Source organism: Electrophorus electricus, chromosome 3, assembly GCF_041902795.1.
Source record: "Electrophorus electricus isolate QZ-2024a chromosome 3, ASM4190279v1, whole genome shotgun sequence".
Taxonomy (NCBI): domain Eukaryota; kingdom Metazoa; phylum Chordata; class Actinopteri; order Gymnotiformes; family Gymnotidae; genus Electrophorus; species Electrophorus electricus.
The window spans coordinates 22,258,134-22,274,647 of NC_137499.1; the positions used below are offsets into that span (position 1 = coordinate 22,258,134).

The following is a 16,514-nucleotide window of genomic DNA, read 5'->3' on the forward strand; positions in this document are numbered from 1 at the left end:
TGTGTTGAGATAACTCATTAATAAACCTCCACAGAACACAAACACTGGGGACGTGGGTCTGCGTGCGGCGTGTCCTGTGCGTGGTTTGCTGTGTAAATACAGTCTCTGTTAATGGTTGTTAGTGGTTGTTACTGGTTTGTTACTGGTTGTTAGTGTTATTGGTTGTTGGTGTTGTTACGGTTGCTACTGGTTAATGCGGTAAACAACACCGGTGTAATGAGACACGCTGAGAAAGCCGATTGTCCCTGAGCCCTATTCACACGCTGGATGGGTTTTTTGAGAGAAAAAAACCCCAAAAAACACAAAAACCACACATTGAGCGTGAGAGAGAGGGGCGGAGACAGCGATAAGTGTGTGCGACCGCGGCGTCGAGGAAACGGCGCTCCCGGTCTTACAGGTTTTCTCACGCACTGTGGGCGTGGAAGAGACGCAGGCGGAGGCTGCTCAGTCTAAACTCGCCTCACTGCCTTTAAACTCGTCTCACTGCCCTTCAGATCTGCCATCTCTTCTGTTGTCTTTTTCTTTTTTTGGCTCCTCCGTGTCAGTATGGCGGAGGGTGTCGTGGGGACCCTGGACCTTAAGGACATGGGCGAAGAGGAGCTGTGGGATCTGATTAACGATAACCGCCACGCGATCTCCCTGGGAGTGCGCGCGGACATATTGATCCCGTACCTGCGCCAGGCGCGTGTGCTCACGGACCTGGACGAGGACGAGATACTCACGTGCCTGAAGTTCACGAACCGCTGCATGAGGACGAGTGAGTCCGCCGGCACGCACATGATACAGCCTGGAAGTGTAATGAGTAGTCTGTTATTATTTGTTAAAGGGCTCGTGGGTTCACACTGGAAGGTGTGGATGTTAAGAACGGATAATAACTTTGAATTGGAAAGAACGGCAGCGTTGTCTTGAAATGGAGGAGGTAAACTGTTTTCAAAAGGCCTCCCTTAAAAATCCCGCTCACTGTTTAAATGGTGAAAATCGCTCTGAGCGTTGGAGATTTTCATGCGTGATACTGTAAGTGGGGACGTGATCTTGTGGTCGTGAAGACTGTTTAGTGTATATGGCGATTTTGTGGAGTTTACGTATTAAGTTTCAGTAGTTCACGAGGAAGGAATTAATTGACTGAAGATGTTGATATGGTCACTGAAATGTTGATATGGACAAGTTCAAAAACTTGATCTTGATTTGCTCGGTATGCCCTCAGGTAAAGGCTGGAATAGTTGGTGAATGATGTATCTGTGGAAGCGCAGGTTGGTGTGCCTAGAGTGTAATGTTCACCATGTTAGCCCTGTTGGTTTTGCAGGCCACATGCTGGATCTGCTCCGTATCCAGGGCCGGAATGGAGCTGTAGCTCTGCTGGACAGTCTGATGATCCACTACCCGTGCCTGTACACACAGGTGACCGGCCGGAAGCCCAGCACGGAGCCGTCTGGATTCAGCGGTGAGGCAGTGCCTATTGCCGACATTACACTGATGGAGTTTTAGCTAAGACCAAACACATTAAAAACACTCTCTCCCTCTCTCTCGCCTTCTCTACCTCGTTGTCTCACTCCCCCTCTCTCTCTGTTTCTCTCTCTCTCTCTCTCTCTGTCTGTCTGTCTGTCTCTCTCGTGCTCTCTCTCTATCCCCTCTCTCTTTCTTTCTCTCAACCCCCCCCCCCCCCCCCCCGGGCAGGCCTGATAAAGTACTCAGAGTTAACCGAGTATTTGGTGCGTGCTGTGACGAGCATGCAGAAGGAGCTGCAGGAGGCCCGCGAGGAGGCGGTGCTTCAGCGCTCGCGCTGCTGCAGCCTGGAGGGCACGCTGTCGCAGGCGCTACAGCAGGGCCAGGAGCAGACGCAGCTGCAGGCTGAACACACGCGGCTGCGCAACCATTTTGCAGGTGCTCGTGCAAGGCTGAGTCTCACGCAGAGCTGGATCTCACGTGGGGCAGTTTCATATAGGATAGGGTCTCATGCCATGCTGGGTCTTGTCATGCGATATCTTGGAGGAAACACACGAGATGCATTTTTCATCTTCACATGATGCTGAGACTACCTTTCAGGACTACACACACACATACATACACACACGCACACACACAGGCTTTTCTGAACTCACATTATCTAAATTACACCCTTGCTGTGGATTCTGGTGCTGAAAATATATATTTTAATCCAGGGCTTTGTGTGCACAGAAAACAGTACGATTGTGTGTGCACGTGTGTGTCAGTGTAAGTACGTTTTTAGAGTGGTAGCAGAATATGTGTGCTCAGTATGCGTGTGTGTAAGATATATTATGGGTTGGTTGATTTTGTTTTAAATAGTACAATGGTGCGTGTGTGTTTAGCAATGCACAGAGACCTACTGCAGCTGAAGGATGAGAAGTGTGATCTCTATGTGAGATACGCTGCAGCAGTAGAGGAGAAGGCTACTGAGAACATCCGCTGCAGAGACCTGAACCTGCAGGTGAGTGTGAGTGTGTGTGTGCTGTATGTGATGTGGTGAATTGTACCTGCTCTGGGTGGATCCCCTTCGCCTCCATTTTGGCTCTTTCTGTTCGGCGTCGTGCGGCACCTGGGGGACACTTATCTGCTACGAGCGCGAGCACCATTCCTCCATTCGGGTGCTTCCTCAATAAGCGTTATACAGTCAGTCAGCACGCCATTCTTATCATTATTGGCCCCATACCGGCCTGCACTGTAAGGAAATGAATAAAATCAATAGAAGCAGGCGCCCACTGTGTAGGAGCTCGTGACTAATACGCTGCCTTATTATGGCCTCTGTCGAGATTAACTTGGTGCACTGTTTAAAAAAAAAAAAAAAAACTTTAAAAACATGAGTAGCTGAGCTGCTTTAAAAAATAGTTCACTGAAATTTGAGTAAGAAGGTTAATTATTAATAATTCAGCTAACTAAAAATGTTAAGGCACCCAGGGTATGCAAGTTAAAACAGTAATCCTTTTTTCACCAGAAGCATGCAATTTTGCTAATAATTGATAGAAATGTCTTTATTTTTATTGATTAACACCCCCCACCCCGCGGTTAGAGGCGTAGCGAAGCTTGTGTTTAACTTTAGAAAGCAGAGAACAGGATTGAAGGTGTTTGGTGACATCACCCTGGGGCCCTGCGCGTTTTGTAGTTAAAACACAGGTGAGAGTCTCTAGGTGCACTATTTTTTCCATGCTGTTCTCTCTCTCTCCCCTCAGCAATAATGTTGTAGAAAAATGTTATGATATTAGCGTATGTGCCAAGTGTCTGGCCATACACTGGTATTTTTATTACTGAATGTTTTTCTGTGTGTGTGTGGGTCATAAAAAGGTGATTGTTTACTCACGCAATTGTTTACTTAATTACTGAAAGCATTTATTCCTTTAGCAAAAGTCTCTCTCTCTCTCTCTCTCTCTCTCTCTCCCTGTGTCTATCTCTCCCTGTCTGTCTGTCTGTCTGTCTGTCTGTCTCAGGTGTACCAGTTGCAGTGTGAGCTGCAGAAAGCTCAGTCAGAGACAGAGTTCCAGAGGCAGTGCTCTCTAAAAAGCGTCTCCCCCAGCGAGACCCAGCGTCTGCGGAATGAGATCAACGCCCTGCGCAGGCAGCTGCTGGAGGCCGAGAAGATCTCACCGGTGAGAGACATCACACTTGGTAGAAAATCACACTGGACAGGAATGAATCACACTGGACAGGAATGAATCACACTCGTTGAGAATAAATCACACTGGTGAGGAATAAATAATGCTGGTTAGTAAATCACACCAGTCAGAAAAGTCTCCTTGGTGACAGCCATACCAATGGGAACATTAAAGCACACTGATGAGAGAATCTCAATTCAATTTCAAGTTCATTTCAAAGCGTACAGAGTTACATCGCTACTGGCAGCAAAGAGTTAAAAATACTGGACAGGAAATCACAATCACACTCATTCTCAACAGTAAGGATGTCAACACGTTCATCATATCAGATGAAGAATGGCTTGTGTGTGTGTGTGTGTGTGTGTGTGTGTGTGTGTGTGTGTGTGTGTGTGTCTCAGGCATGTCAGGATATCCTAGCCCAGGACCTGAAGGAGGCACGAGACCGACGGTCAGAGCTTGCTGAGCAGCTGAGGGGACTGTATGAGGAGAATGAGGCCCTCACGCGCCAGAGAGACGAGGTCACACACACACACACAAACTCTCACTGTATACACACACAGGCCACCTCCTCTGTCAAGTGTGAAAGTTTAAGGATGTGAAATGTTAAAGAAATTGTTCTTTAGCTGTTACTTTTCATTTATTCAGTATATGTTAACATGCAGTCTGTTCAAGCCAGTATGCTAGTCTTTGCATGAATAATGATGTTCTGTTACTCTCTCTCTAGCTTTTGGAGGAGAAGGCGTGTCTGGCACTCCAGGTGCAGAAGCTCTCCCTGGACTGTGAGATGTATCAGCAGAAGAGCACTGTGTTCCAGAGCCAGCTGAGCGACCTGCAGACCGAGCGTGACCGGGTCAGTCCCGCCTCGGGCCCCCGAGCCTGCCATGTGAGACCCAGCGCTGCGAGCGGTCCGTGTTTCGACACAAACAAACCTGGACCAAGATCAACCAGCCACGCACTCGTCTTTCCTATTGTTTGTTTGTTTTTACGCTTTTTTGTTTACGGGAAGTTCACCTGCCTATTTTTGGCCCCTCTTCTTCTTCCTGCTGCTGCGGGACAGGTGGCCTACAGCGCGACCGCTCCTTTCACTTCCTCATTCTTCGCTGTCTGTGTTGACTCAAGAGTGGAGTAGCCCCGAGCCCAGCGGTCACCGTGGCATCCGCTTGCTCCGTGTCCTTAACACCGCCGAACGTGACTCTGTAATTCCAGTGTAATTCCGAGCTGGTGATTTTGATCAGCGACGGTTCGACGAGGTTCCAAGTAGGGACGTAACGAGACAAACGTGAGTGTAACGTGCACGATGGCAGCAGCATAAATGTTTGCCGGGGAGACCTGGGTTGAAATCCCAGTAGTGCTATGTGCAGCCTCAGTTGACTGTTTTCTCCTTCTTTTGGATGGAGGAATAATGAGAGATGCCTTTTCCTCCTTAAGGCTATTTTTAGAGTGAACAGATCAGCCAGAGTAATATGTTAGTGTTTCCCCAGGCGTGACATTGGGGCCACTGGTGTGAAGCATGTGAAACTAGTTTCAGTGGAGGATTCAGTACGTCTGACACAGGGCTTCACCTGCAGTGGAAAACACCACCATAAATCTTGATGACAGAACCCGGCCAAGAAGGAGAGAACTTTTTGCTGATGAAATCCCTGACATCTGCACAAAGACAGCTGTCACTCACCCAGATCACATTCCACAAATAACTTTGATGGCTTGAAAAAACAGATGAAACTTAAAATGTTCTCTCTGGAGGTGTCTCTTTTTAATACGAAAAAACAAACAAACAAAGGACTGGGTTTTCTGTGATTACTCGGAAGCACTGTGTGTTGTGTGCGTGCGCGCATGTAACGGGCGTCCGTGTGTGTTGGCAGGCCTACCTGGCCCGTGACGAAGCGCAGGCCCAGATAGCATGCAGCTTGGCAGAGAAGGACACGCTAAGGGGCCAGCTGGTAGAGCTGCAGGAAAAGGTGTTCACCCTCAAAGCCCTGAACACCCACACACCGCCCAACAGCTCCACGGTGAGTGGCCTCCATCCAACTCGTCCTCTGCACCCCATATTCCCTATGCATTCAATTTTTATGCATAATCGTTCAATATGCATAATTATTCATTATATATTCATTTATTCATTTGTTTATTCAAAAACAAAACAAAACTCGGTGACCATTTCCACTCCTACATGAGGCTGTTAAAACGTTTCTCGTCGGTCCTAAGTGGAGAATATCGGACCGGTATATCAGAGAAATGATGCATCGGTGGGCCTTCTGACTGCGCCGTCTGTTCTGTGTGCAGGAAAGGCAGTTTAGCTGGCAGAGCAGCATGGGGTCTAGCAGTGAAGGCACGCCCTCCACCCCACCAGGCCGGCCCAAGCTGCGACGCCTGAACGCCCTCCCCCCTGGTGCCTCCTTCGAGTCTGCAAAGGTATGTCTTATGAAGGCTGTATGAACATGGCATAGGAGGACATCCCTACATTCGCTTCATGAGTATGGTATTACCCAGCACTGCCCACACAAAGGCTGTTTGTGGGTTTATATCATATTGCTGTGTGACTGACAGATAGTATAAGGGTGTGTGTGTGTGTGTGTGTGTGTGTGTGTGTGTACTGTCCTACAGCAATGCAGTGAAGATGGTTTCAGCAGTGTACGGTCCAGTATGGTGGAGCCTCCATGTTCAGAGTCACTGCGCAGGAGAGAGATCGACCCACAGTTTGATGACCACAGGTGAGGCCAACACCGGTATACCTCACCACACATTTACACCTGAACAGGTGAGCTTATGACCTGTTATAAATGAAAAGGAGATCTGTTCACCCAGATTACAGGCATCCTGAATTACATGACTCGCAAAAAGACAGGCCGCCATCCTCGATCTCATGCCACACCTTGCATAACTACAGCTTTTAGGACCTGCGGGGTCTTGGACATGTACTGCGGTGTGCTGCAGGACCCCTGAGCACCTTAGTGCTTAACCTCGTTGCCCAGCAACCAGCCTAGTAAAGGAGCAGGCAACGGCACGTTCCGTCTGCGTCACCGAGGAGGGCGGTGTTCCCATGCAAAAGTCTCGGACGTTTCCAAACTGAGCAAGGTGTCCTGCAGGTAGATTAATGATTAGGGTTCCAAGGCTGTACCGCGCTCGGTGTTTAAACTGCTCGTTTCAGCGTTACCCTGTAGGTAATAATGTTGCACGTTCGAAATACGGAATTAGGAAACCTCTGAAGCGGATGTACCGCTCTTAACGGTGCCCGGTTCGTGTGGTAGTGGTAAGTACGACCGTGCAATGCACTGGTCTTCTTCAGCTTCTGAGACCCTGTCAGGATGTTTGCAGGAAGTAGGTTATGAAAGCATGTACTGATCACCTTTGTGAGGTGATTATATAGGGCAGTTTTCATTCTGTAGGAGTTCATGACCTCTCGATGCAGGCAGTAGAAATAGGTTTTTCATAAAAAATAAAAAACCAATGCCTAATTAATCTATTACAGTTTAATAGATCATAGACATGTTTCAGTTAATTTGCTTATTATTTACTAAAACTGCAAAATCAAACTTAATCAAATAAACATCCAAATAGATTTAGAAAATGAAATACTTATATTTTCTTAAATTTATATCTACTGACCATGCAGAAACCTGCTGAAATACACTTTTGGTAGTTGCAAAAACAATTAGCATATAACATTTTGTATATTTTCCATTTTGTAAGTTCCTCAAAGGTGTGTATTTAAATAATTATACAGAACCTCCTACAAACTCATTAAATCATTAATGATGGAGGAAAGAGCAAGAAGACAGCTAGTGAGTTGGTGTGGTGTAAAGAAGCACAGAGGCATTGTGGTCATTTTAATAAGCTCAAGATAGCAAGCAGCCTGAATGAAGAGAGACACCGTCTTATTTCTCCAGCAGTCAGGAGCCCACAGATGACTCATCCTTCTGTCTGCTGGATCTGGAGAGTGATTTTGTTTTTGTGCCTCAAGGTAAATACACACACATACACACACAGCTCATTTCTGCATTCCTCAGTGCCACATTGCCCCACTGTTTATGACCCAGCAAATGTTATGATTTGTTTGTTTTTTTTTTGCTTGTGTTCAGTGTGCGCGCGGAGCGTGTGTGTTGATTTAAAGGAAACTTTGCTATGAGTGGCTGGTGAACAGAACTATTCAGTGTTTTAGCTTTACATTAACATTTGCACTTAAGGCCAATGTGACATTAGCCATCAACCAGGTTCAAACCCACGACCTTTGCGCCGTGACCTCTGACCCACAGCTGCTGGCGCCCACATGCTAATGGGAACTATTTTAATTCATTTTAGAGGAGGAGGCGAAACCGCCTGTGTCTTCCCCCTCTCTGCGCTCCAGGTGCACCGCAGAACTCAACGGGTAAGTGAACACTTGCAGACATAAACCAACAACCAGACGCTTGTGATCCACACTAGAGTGCGTTTTTTTTTTCTTTTTTTTCTTCCCGCCCCCCATGAAAAGAGGTAAAAAAATAACAATAGCGTTTTTTTTTTTCTAAATTCAAAACTTGGCATTTATGGCATTTATCTGTGTGTGGCATAGACAATGTAGGCTAAAGTATTTATCAGATCTTCTTTTCTACTCTCCCCTGTCCTGCCTTTTCCTTCTGTCTTCTCGTCTCGCCTCGTCTCATCGCCTCTCTCAGTGTCTTGCGAACCTCTGCTCCTCCTTTCCTGGTGCGCACCCGTCCCCAGGCTCTGCGGATCATGGGCCGAGCACTGACATTTTCCTTCCAGGCAGAGGCGCTCTTGAGCCAGCTGCAGGTGATCGGCGGCAACAAGACGGGTGTGTTTGTGCACCAGGTCACTGAGGGGTCAGCCGCCAGCGTTGCTGGTATCAGTCCAGGTGCTCAGATCTTGGAGGTACTACGCACCTGCACGCATGTGTGTCTACATCTTTTAACAATCCAGCGCTCAGCTATCAAACTGGCTGACTGTCTAATAATTTTATAATTCTTTGTGAGACCTGGAGTTCTAGTTTTAAATTTGTTAATTCTGACCTGGAAACATACCCCTAAAATTTCCCTGGAATGGGGATATAAACCCAAAGGCAGGGTAGGAGTAGAACGGTATCTACCACGCGCTTACTACGAATGCCCCCTTACTACATCCTACATGTTTACAGCCTTGCAGCGCTGTAAGATGGTGACGTTTTCTCGTCCTTCTGTCCAACTGAGCTTTCATCTCCCTCCCTGTCTGCTCGGTTCTGACTTTCCAGGTGAAGTGTGAGCTGGATCAGCGAGCCTTGCGGATGGTTCTGGAAGATTCCACCATGGAGGAGGCTCTCTGGGCCCTGGCTCAGGTGAGGGGACCCTGCAGCCTCTCGGTCCGACCCAAACAGGACGGTAAGCGCAAGTGCACGTATGCAAGCGCGCATATGCACATGAACACACACTCCACCACATGGGTGTTCACACAGATCAGAAATCTCAGCACATTAAAATTAATTCAGTTTTAAACTGGTCTTCTACATACACTGTGTAGTTTCACCATGACCTTTAGACACATGAAATTTCTCTGCACATTTAGATGCATGAAAACCTCGCTCTTAATGCGCACACACACACACACACACACACACACACACACACACACACACACCGATATACTGTCGTTTCAATATGAGTCATAAGTGTACATAGCAAGTTTTAATAATGCTTTAATAATATTTCTCTGGACATTTAGACACACTCCCTCATAAGGTGCGCATGCACACACACACACACAGTGCCTTTCAGTGATTTTGCTTCTTTTTGCTATTGTTTGCTATTCTTTTTGCTATAACTATAACTGTTATTTAAGCCACTGGTGTAATTTGCACGTTTCCCGTGATTTCCAGCGAGACTGGGTCGACAGGTATATCTGCATCTCTGCAAACGTGTCATCTCACGCGATGCACCTATTGTCTTCATTCCACTCTGTACCTGACTTTGTTATGCTCTGACGCACGCAATGCGGCCCATAAATGGCTCGCTAATTAGCTGAGAGTACAACTGAGGGTGGCCTCCCAGGGATGAAGCATGACGCTTAAGTGAATCAGTTGCTCATTTATGCAGCGCTTTCTGCCCTGACACAAAGTGGCTTTGCTGGAAACTGGAGGCAGAGCTGATAAAACAGTGGGCGTGGCAAATCCGAACCACCTGTAACTCAAGGGCATTCGGATGCCTGTGTTCTAATAGCACAAATCAACTACATCTGCAGCATTTAGCTGACCCTTTTATCCAAAGCAATTTACAATTATGACTTAACACAACTTGAGTAATTGAGGCTTAAGGGTCTTGCTAAGGGGCCCAACAGTGGCAACAAATCACAAGATCCAGGAGTGGATTTTGGATCTGGAGTCCAGATTAAAACACCCTTTTTTTACACCTTTAATGAGCAGTTAAGGTGGCATAAGGAAAAAAAGAGTAGCACTGGACACTTGTATAAACTTAAGGTCAGAGGTTTATGTGACCTGGATTAAGCGCAGGCAGAACAAAGGAGAAGGTCCAGCGGATGGAACCATGGTCTAAGAGTACCAGCAAAAATGTTGCACGTGTTGATGATAATTTAAAGAATTTGACAACCTTGATCCTGGGCAGTGTAAAATACGTTTGTAATCAGCACTAATTAAATTCATAGATGTAGTTTTTAATGCAACAAATATCACTAAATTAGAGGAGACACTATCTTATAACAATCTTGATTAAACTAGTTTGAAAATTGAAGCTTCAGAACTGTGGCTCTCAGTGAAGCTGTGTTTTGAAAATGAACGTCCTGTTATTGACTTCCAGCTAAATTTTTATAAAATTATTTATTTTTATAAAATTATTTATTATATAAAAATAAAATAAATATGGTGCATATAAATCAAAGAAACGGTTCAGCATTTTGTGAGATCGGATTTAACAGGGCATGTTCCTGTCAAAAACGCTAGTGTGCCTAGTGGCCAGTGGGAGGTCAAAGGGCAAGTATGGAAGGGCTGGTTCTGATGTCCTTTTTCCCGCTGTTATCGCTTGTTTGTGCAGCGCCAGTGATTAGCTGTGATGATGACTCATAACGTTTCGCCCTGTCCCTCAGCCTACGAGAGTCTTCTGCAGCAGCTGAAGAGAGGTGATGTCCAATCGGGAGACTCTTTCTATGTACGCGTCAATGTGTCATTGCCCGGGGGCGTGGCTGGGGCCCTATCCGTCACCTGTAACGACATTCTGCATGTGACGAACACTCACCATGGAAACGACGGCTCCTGGTGGGCCAGTCAGGTCCACAGCTGTCAGCTGATGGATCTGAAGAGCGGGACCCTGCCTAATTATTACAGGTATGCAGACGGACATCTTGGATCTGAAAATGGGATAGTGGCTGCCATGGATCTTTAGAATTGACCATAGCATAGCTGACCTATCCCAGTTTGACAATAACATTTTTTTCAAGATTAGAATCCGGGGCGGGGGGTGGATTTCAACAGATCATGTCAGTTGTTATAGAGAGCAGTAGCTCTTTAGCTGCAGTCTGAGAGCAGCAGAGGTCGCTATTTCAGCCACAAGCTTAAAAAAAACCAGAACAGCTTAATGGTTGCCTGACACTGGAGATACCTTCTTACCTTATTACTTCATCATGTACGTTCACAACCAAGCTACCGCCATGTCAAGACCACCATAAGATCAGTGGTAGGTTGGATTCGTTCTCCATGCTGTAGCATATGGCAAACTCTTAATATTAGTTAAATTAGCCCTGAGACCACTGCACAGTTAAACGCACTGTTCTCAACACACTGGGGCTCTCCAGAGCTTCTCGTAATGTTCTGTTTTAGTGTAGTGATTTTCTGTGTTGATTATGGACAGCGCAGATGCTGTCACCTCAGTGCAGTCTTCGGTTTCACCTACTTCTTGCAGTGTGTCAGGCGGTGTTGCATCAGTTCAGTAAGGGTGTCTTCTGTTATGTTTTCTGTTGTGTTCATAGAGCACAGAGGCTGCTGATTAGAGCTATTGAAGACTTGTCCTACCAGCAGCGAACACACACAAAGGTAAAACGCTTCCTGTATCATCTCTTCCAGGTCATTGGGTGCAACTCGTGTAATGAGAGAAAAGGGGCTTGCAATGTGTTGTCAAAGGGAATTTTTTAAAAATACCATTTTGGCTGCATGTTTATTCCATTGAAGGCTGAAACAGAACTTTCGAACTAAAGTCAACGTTTGACATTGTGTCGTGTGGCACTTTGGACGTGGAAAGGATCCATGACTCTGGCTTGACCATAATACACTATAGCCCACCAAACCAGAAGAAGCTAAAATTGGTTTAAATCCAGTATGAGTATTGGCAGAAATGATCTACACTCATCTAGGTTTTAATATCCCTTTTGAAAATTCCAGTACAGGTTCGGAAAACTCTGAATGTAGACGTGTACGTTGGCATGAGGGTTAGCTTGAAAATGTGATTATTTAGCAACAGATGCAATGGAGCAGAATACCAGGATGGAACGCTGCTGATGGTGCTGGGCCTAATCTAGCTGTGGGCCAATCTGGCTGCAGCCCTCATGAAGCTGCACTGAGAGGGACCTGACAGTCAGGTGCAGTGATGAGACGATCACTTTAGAGGACTCCCACTGGAATGTCCCGTGTCTCAGCGTGCAGAGTTCCCCATTCAGACATCATCAGATGCACTCTGAAAAAGGGCCCTAAGAGTCGTGTTTCTTTTAACCTAGAGTAAATACATCTGTCATTGAACTGATTTAATTGTATGTGAACTGTAACTGTATCAGTGTCATCAATTATTTGACTGTAATTGAAATATGATTGATTAACATCTTTGATACAATAATGACTTTTTTTTAATACATGAAAACCCATGCTTGAACACACACACACACACACACACACACACACACACACACACACACACACACACACACACACATACATATATATATATATATATATATATATATATATATATATATATATATATATATATATATATATATATATATATATATAAAACATATTTCTGGGAGATAAGGCAGTGGAAACTACATGGATGTAAATAAACTAACCAAAACTGCAGCCTCCAGCCATCATCATAACAACCACAGGAGCCCCTCCATCTACAGACCTGTTAATGGCAACCTTGCCAATGAGTGAGTCATTAAAGACGTGCTGTTGTTGTCCCTGACGTCAGTGATCAGGAAACAAACAGCGTTGGCCCAGACTTTGGACAGAAACTGATAACGTAATGAAATCCCCCAGCATAAACCTCAGAGCCTACGCCATCTGTTGTTAACCTGCCAGCCTGAACCTGGAGAGAGTCGGAGAGGAGTCCTACATAGCGTTTGAAGACATGAACAGATAAACATTTACACAACTGTGTAACATTAAACTGGTATATGATTACTGGTGCCTAATGAGAAAAAAATGTTAGGATGCATTGCCAGGAGCTTTCTTTAAAGTTTGTGTTTTAAATATTTTTATTGCTCTGTGTGTGTGTCTGTGTGTGTGTCTGTGTGTGTGTCTGTGGGTGTGTGAGTGTAGGAGCGGTCGCAGGGGAAACAGAAAGCAGTGCGGATCGTTAGCACGGGGCGGCAGGGAAGGAACCCGCTGTGGGTTAGTGTGGAGGAAGACAGTAACAGCCAGGATGCCAAACCCAATGGTTAGAGAGAAATATACCCACTCACTGCTACAGCCTAAAACCCTATGCACTACTGCCCTAAAACCCTATGCACTACTGCCCTAAAACCCTATACACTACTGCCCTAAAATCCTATACACTACTGCCCCCAACTCTGTACACCATTAACCCCAAGCCACACAATACTAACCCCTAACCATACACTGCTTCCCCCATCCATAATCTATTGCCCCCAAGCCACACACAACTACCCTCGCCCATTCGCCTACTGCCCTCACCCATACTTTACATCCTTCAACTCATACCCTACTGCCCCAGTCCAATAGAACACTACACTCAAGCCATAATCTGCTGCCCCAACCCATTTGGCTTGTTTTTACCCACAGACAATGGCCACGCCCCCAGGAGCTGTGTGATCCTGATGCCCTACACACTGGTGACCCCGCACTACCCACCCGTCTGCCGCCCAGTCCTCCTGCTTCCCACAATCCTCGGCCGCGTCCTGCATAGTCGACTGGCAGGCCAGGAAGGCTACCAGCTGTGTGAGCCAGGTACAGCACACCTCCGTAAACAGAGTAACCCAACACTAGGGCTTAACAGAGGAGATTTAATTATACGTTTTGAGGAGAAGTTGTAAAACAGAGATGTTGTTTAATATTGATATTTCAACTACAATGAAACACCTTTGAAAAGCTCTTTGTTGACCAATCAGCCTCCACTGCGCCGTTCGCATTCGTTGGGGTGGGAAGGAACGTAGTGCTCTGTGGCTCCTTTAGCGTGTGTGAGGGCCGCAGGCCTGACTCCTCTGTGCTTCTTTGTGTCTCTCCCTGGTGCTGTTCCTTGTCAGAGACCTTGAGTGTCACCGAACATGTGGTCCAGATGCAGAAGGGTGAGGTTCTGGAGGAGTGTGACTCAAGCAGACACTGCTGTTACACCGTGCACGGCGTGGAGAAGATCATGAAACGAGTATGTCACTCTCATCTTAGGCTCAGTGTAGGCTCAAATAGGCAGAAGATAGATAGATAGATCGATCGATCAATCGATCGATCTGACACTCAGTGTGTGTAATGTGCATGTGTGTTGCAGGGGACACACTGTGTGCTGCCGTTGGGTTTGGACTCCGTGCGACGCCTGCACCGTGCAGAGATCTTCCCGATCATCATCTTTGTGGCATCTACGGAACGCAGTGCTCGCAAATTCAAGTAGGCCCCCTCCCCTTCCCCCAATCAGAGCCCACCCAGAAACCTGCTGTTGCCAAACTTTGCGATAACAAGAGTCCCTACACTCCATGTGGTCCTTAAAACACATAAGCAAAGTTGGGGAAAGTTCTCCAAATGTGTGGTTTCTAGTTCCTCTCTACTTACGAGTCATTCATTTCAAGCGTAACATCAGAAACATATCGTTTTTGTCATTCTGTGCTGCTTGACCCACAGACACAAGCTTCGTCAGAGCTGCCTGACAGAGGCGCAGCTCCTGGAGTGTTCCCGGAGCGAGGAACCCCTGCTAGACAAGCTTCCCTGCCTCTATCGCACTATTCCTCCAGACACCTGGAGTGACAGCGCCACACTAGTGGACACTATAAAGCACGTAGTCCAGGAGGAACAAAGGAAGATAGTTTGGGTGGAGCCAGATCTCTGGTGAGAGTTGGAGGTGGGCGCTTGTTGCCGAAATGTAAGGATGAAGTCACAGTCAAAAACAGGTTTTTTAAAAAAAAACAACAACTGTTGAATCTTTCATTCACATGGTGATTTCAGTTGTGTTATGTATCATTTGCTTAGTTCATAACTAACCCAGTTGTTTATTATTTGCATAATTTGTTAATAATTATCAAAATAATAACTTGTTCGCCCAGTCACGTTTGGAACAGCTCTAACATTGGCAGGTCTATCTCGGTTTCGCTCATCTTTCTGCGTGACATACACTCTGATCTCATAAATCTTTAAAAGTCACATAAATGTTTGAAAGATGGTTATTAGAATTATGGAATTATTATTGTAGACCGTTATTTAGAATTTGTATTTATTGTTGTCTCATGCAGTGTGTTATTGTACAAAAAAATGTCACAAAAAATATTAGTTATATGCATTATTTGCATAAAATAACCTGAAAATATTTAGGAATTACTTTTTAATTTAATTTTTACACATATGTGTAGTAGATTTACATATATGACAAGAAATTGCCTGAAGCAAAAATACAGAGGCAGGACTCAAGTTGCTACACACTGAGGTTGAAAACTGGATGTTTACTGATTAATGGTGACACTAACTAGCTTCTCACAGCTCATCTAGCTGGACCCGCACTTTTCTTCACATTACTACGCAATGCCAAGAAAAACAAAAGTTTGCTTTAACGCTCAGTAATTTCAGGAATAAGGATGTGGGCAGGGTATTTCCTGCTAAAGGGTTCGTCACTGAAGCTGTGCGCTCTCTCGCCTGAACCACCCAACCTGCATTCCCGCTGGCTGGAAAACCGCTGCGTGCTGGAGTCTTGGGTCTGTGAGGTGTTTAGTGCACAACTCCTGCTGAAGGGCTTGCATGGTCTTTGTGAATGAACCCAATAGTGGTTACTGTGAATAATGCAACTTTCATAAGGAACCTCTCTGCCATAGCTGATGAAAGATTGCCAGAGAACAGCATAACGTTTGCACATTTTATGTTTATTCATTAAGACATTGATTTTATTTTATTTTAGATTTCTGTCAGAGTAATATATATATGTGTGTGTGTGTGTGTGTGTGTGTGTGTGTGTGTGTGTGTGTGTGTGTGTGTGTGTGTGTGTGTGTGTGTGTGTGTGTGTGTGTGTGTGGGTTGGTTGGTTGTATCTATTTTATTTATTTTTTTTTGCAGAAATAATGTTATATCTACATTTGTTACTAATACTAAATGTACAGTGAAATACTATAACAATATTTTTTTTTACAATTAAAATATTTTAAAATCTTTACAAGAACATTGAATCCAATTCAGATTTATTTGTATAGAGCTTTTTACAGCACGTGTTGTCACAAAGCAGCTTTATAGAAACAGTATGATGGAGAGAATCTGCGTTCAGGCCCCCAATGAGCTGAGGTGAGCGAGGCAAGGAAAATCTCCCTGACAGAAGCAATTCGCCCATCTGTCCTTAAAATTACTTTTTACATTTCAGACCAATTTTAACCAGCAATACTTTTTTTTTTTTTTTTTTTTTTTTTTAACCTTTGCATGCTGTTCTGACAGATGTTCTGATTGACATCTCCACCTTTCAAACATAATCATTTTTACTCTGCTCTAATTGGCTTTCAAAAGACCACAAACAGTAGTCC

At 45.3% G+C, this 16,514-nt stretch overlaps 1 protein-coding gene across 5 annotated transcripts; it reads left to right on the top strand.

Moving 5' to 3' along the window:
* The first annotated feature begins 181 nt into the window (after positions 1-181).
* On the top strand, positions 182-16,514 carry card14 (caspase recruitment domain family, member 14). Of its 5 annotated transcripts, none has more exons than XM_081710627.1 (21): positions 182-757; positions 1,304-1,441; positions 1,675-1,881; positions 2,328-2,446; positions 3,441-3,599; positions 4,004-4,123; positions 4,330-4,488; positions 5,468-5,614; positions 5,889-6,017; positions 6,210-6,316; positions 7,496-7,566; positions 7,905-7,971; positions 8,258-8,474; positions 8,830-8,956; positions 10,671-10,908; positions 11,550-11,613; positions 13,114-13,231; positions 13,597-13,761; positions 14,058-14,176; positions 14,297-14,412; positions 14,644-16,514. In XM_081710627.1, exons 1-21 carry the CDS (start codon positions 547-549, stop codon positions 14,849-14,851), a joined length of 3,006 nt encoding a protein of 1,001 aa, XP_081566753.1. In that variant the 5' UTR covers positions 182-546; the 3' UTR covers positions 14,852-16,514. The 5 variants fall into 5 exon arrangements, with proteins under 5 accessions (XP_081566753.1, XP_081566752.1, XP_035384253.1 ...); XM_081710626.1 differs by having other exon boundaries at positions 183-757; positions 7,493-7,566; XM_035528360.2 differs by having other exon boundaries at positions 184-757; positions 4,330-4,455; positions 14,644-16,512.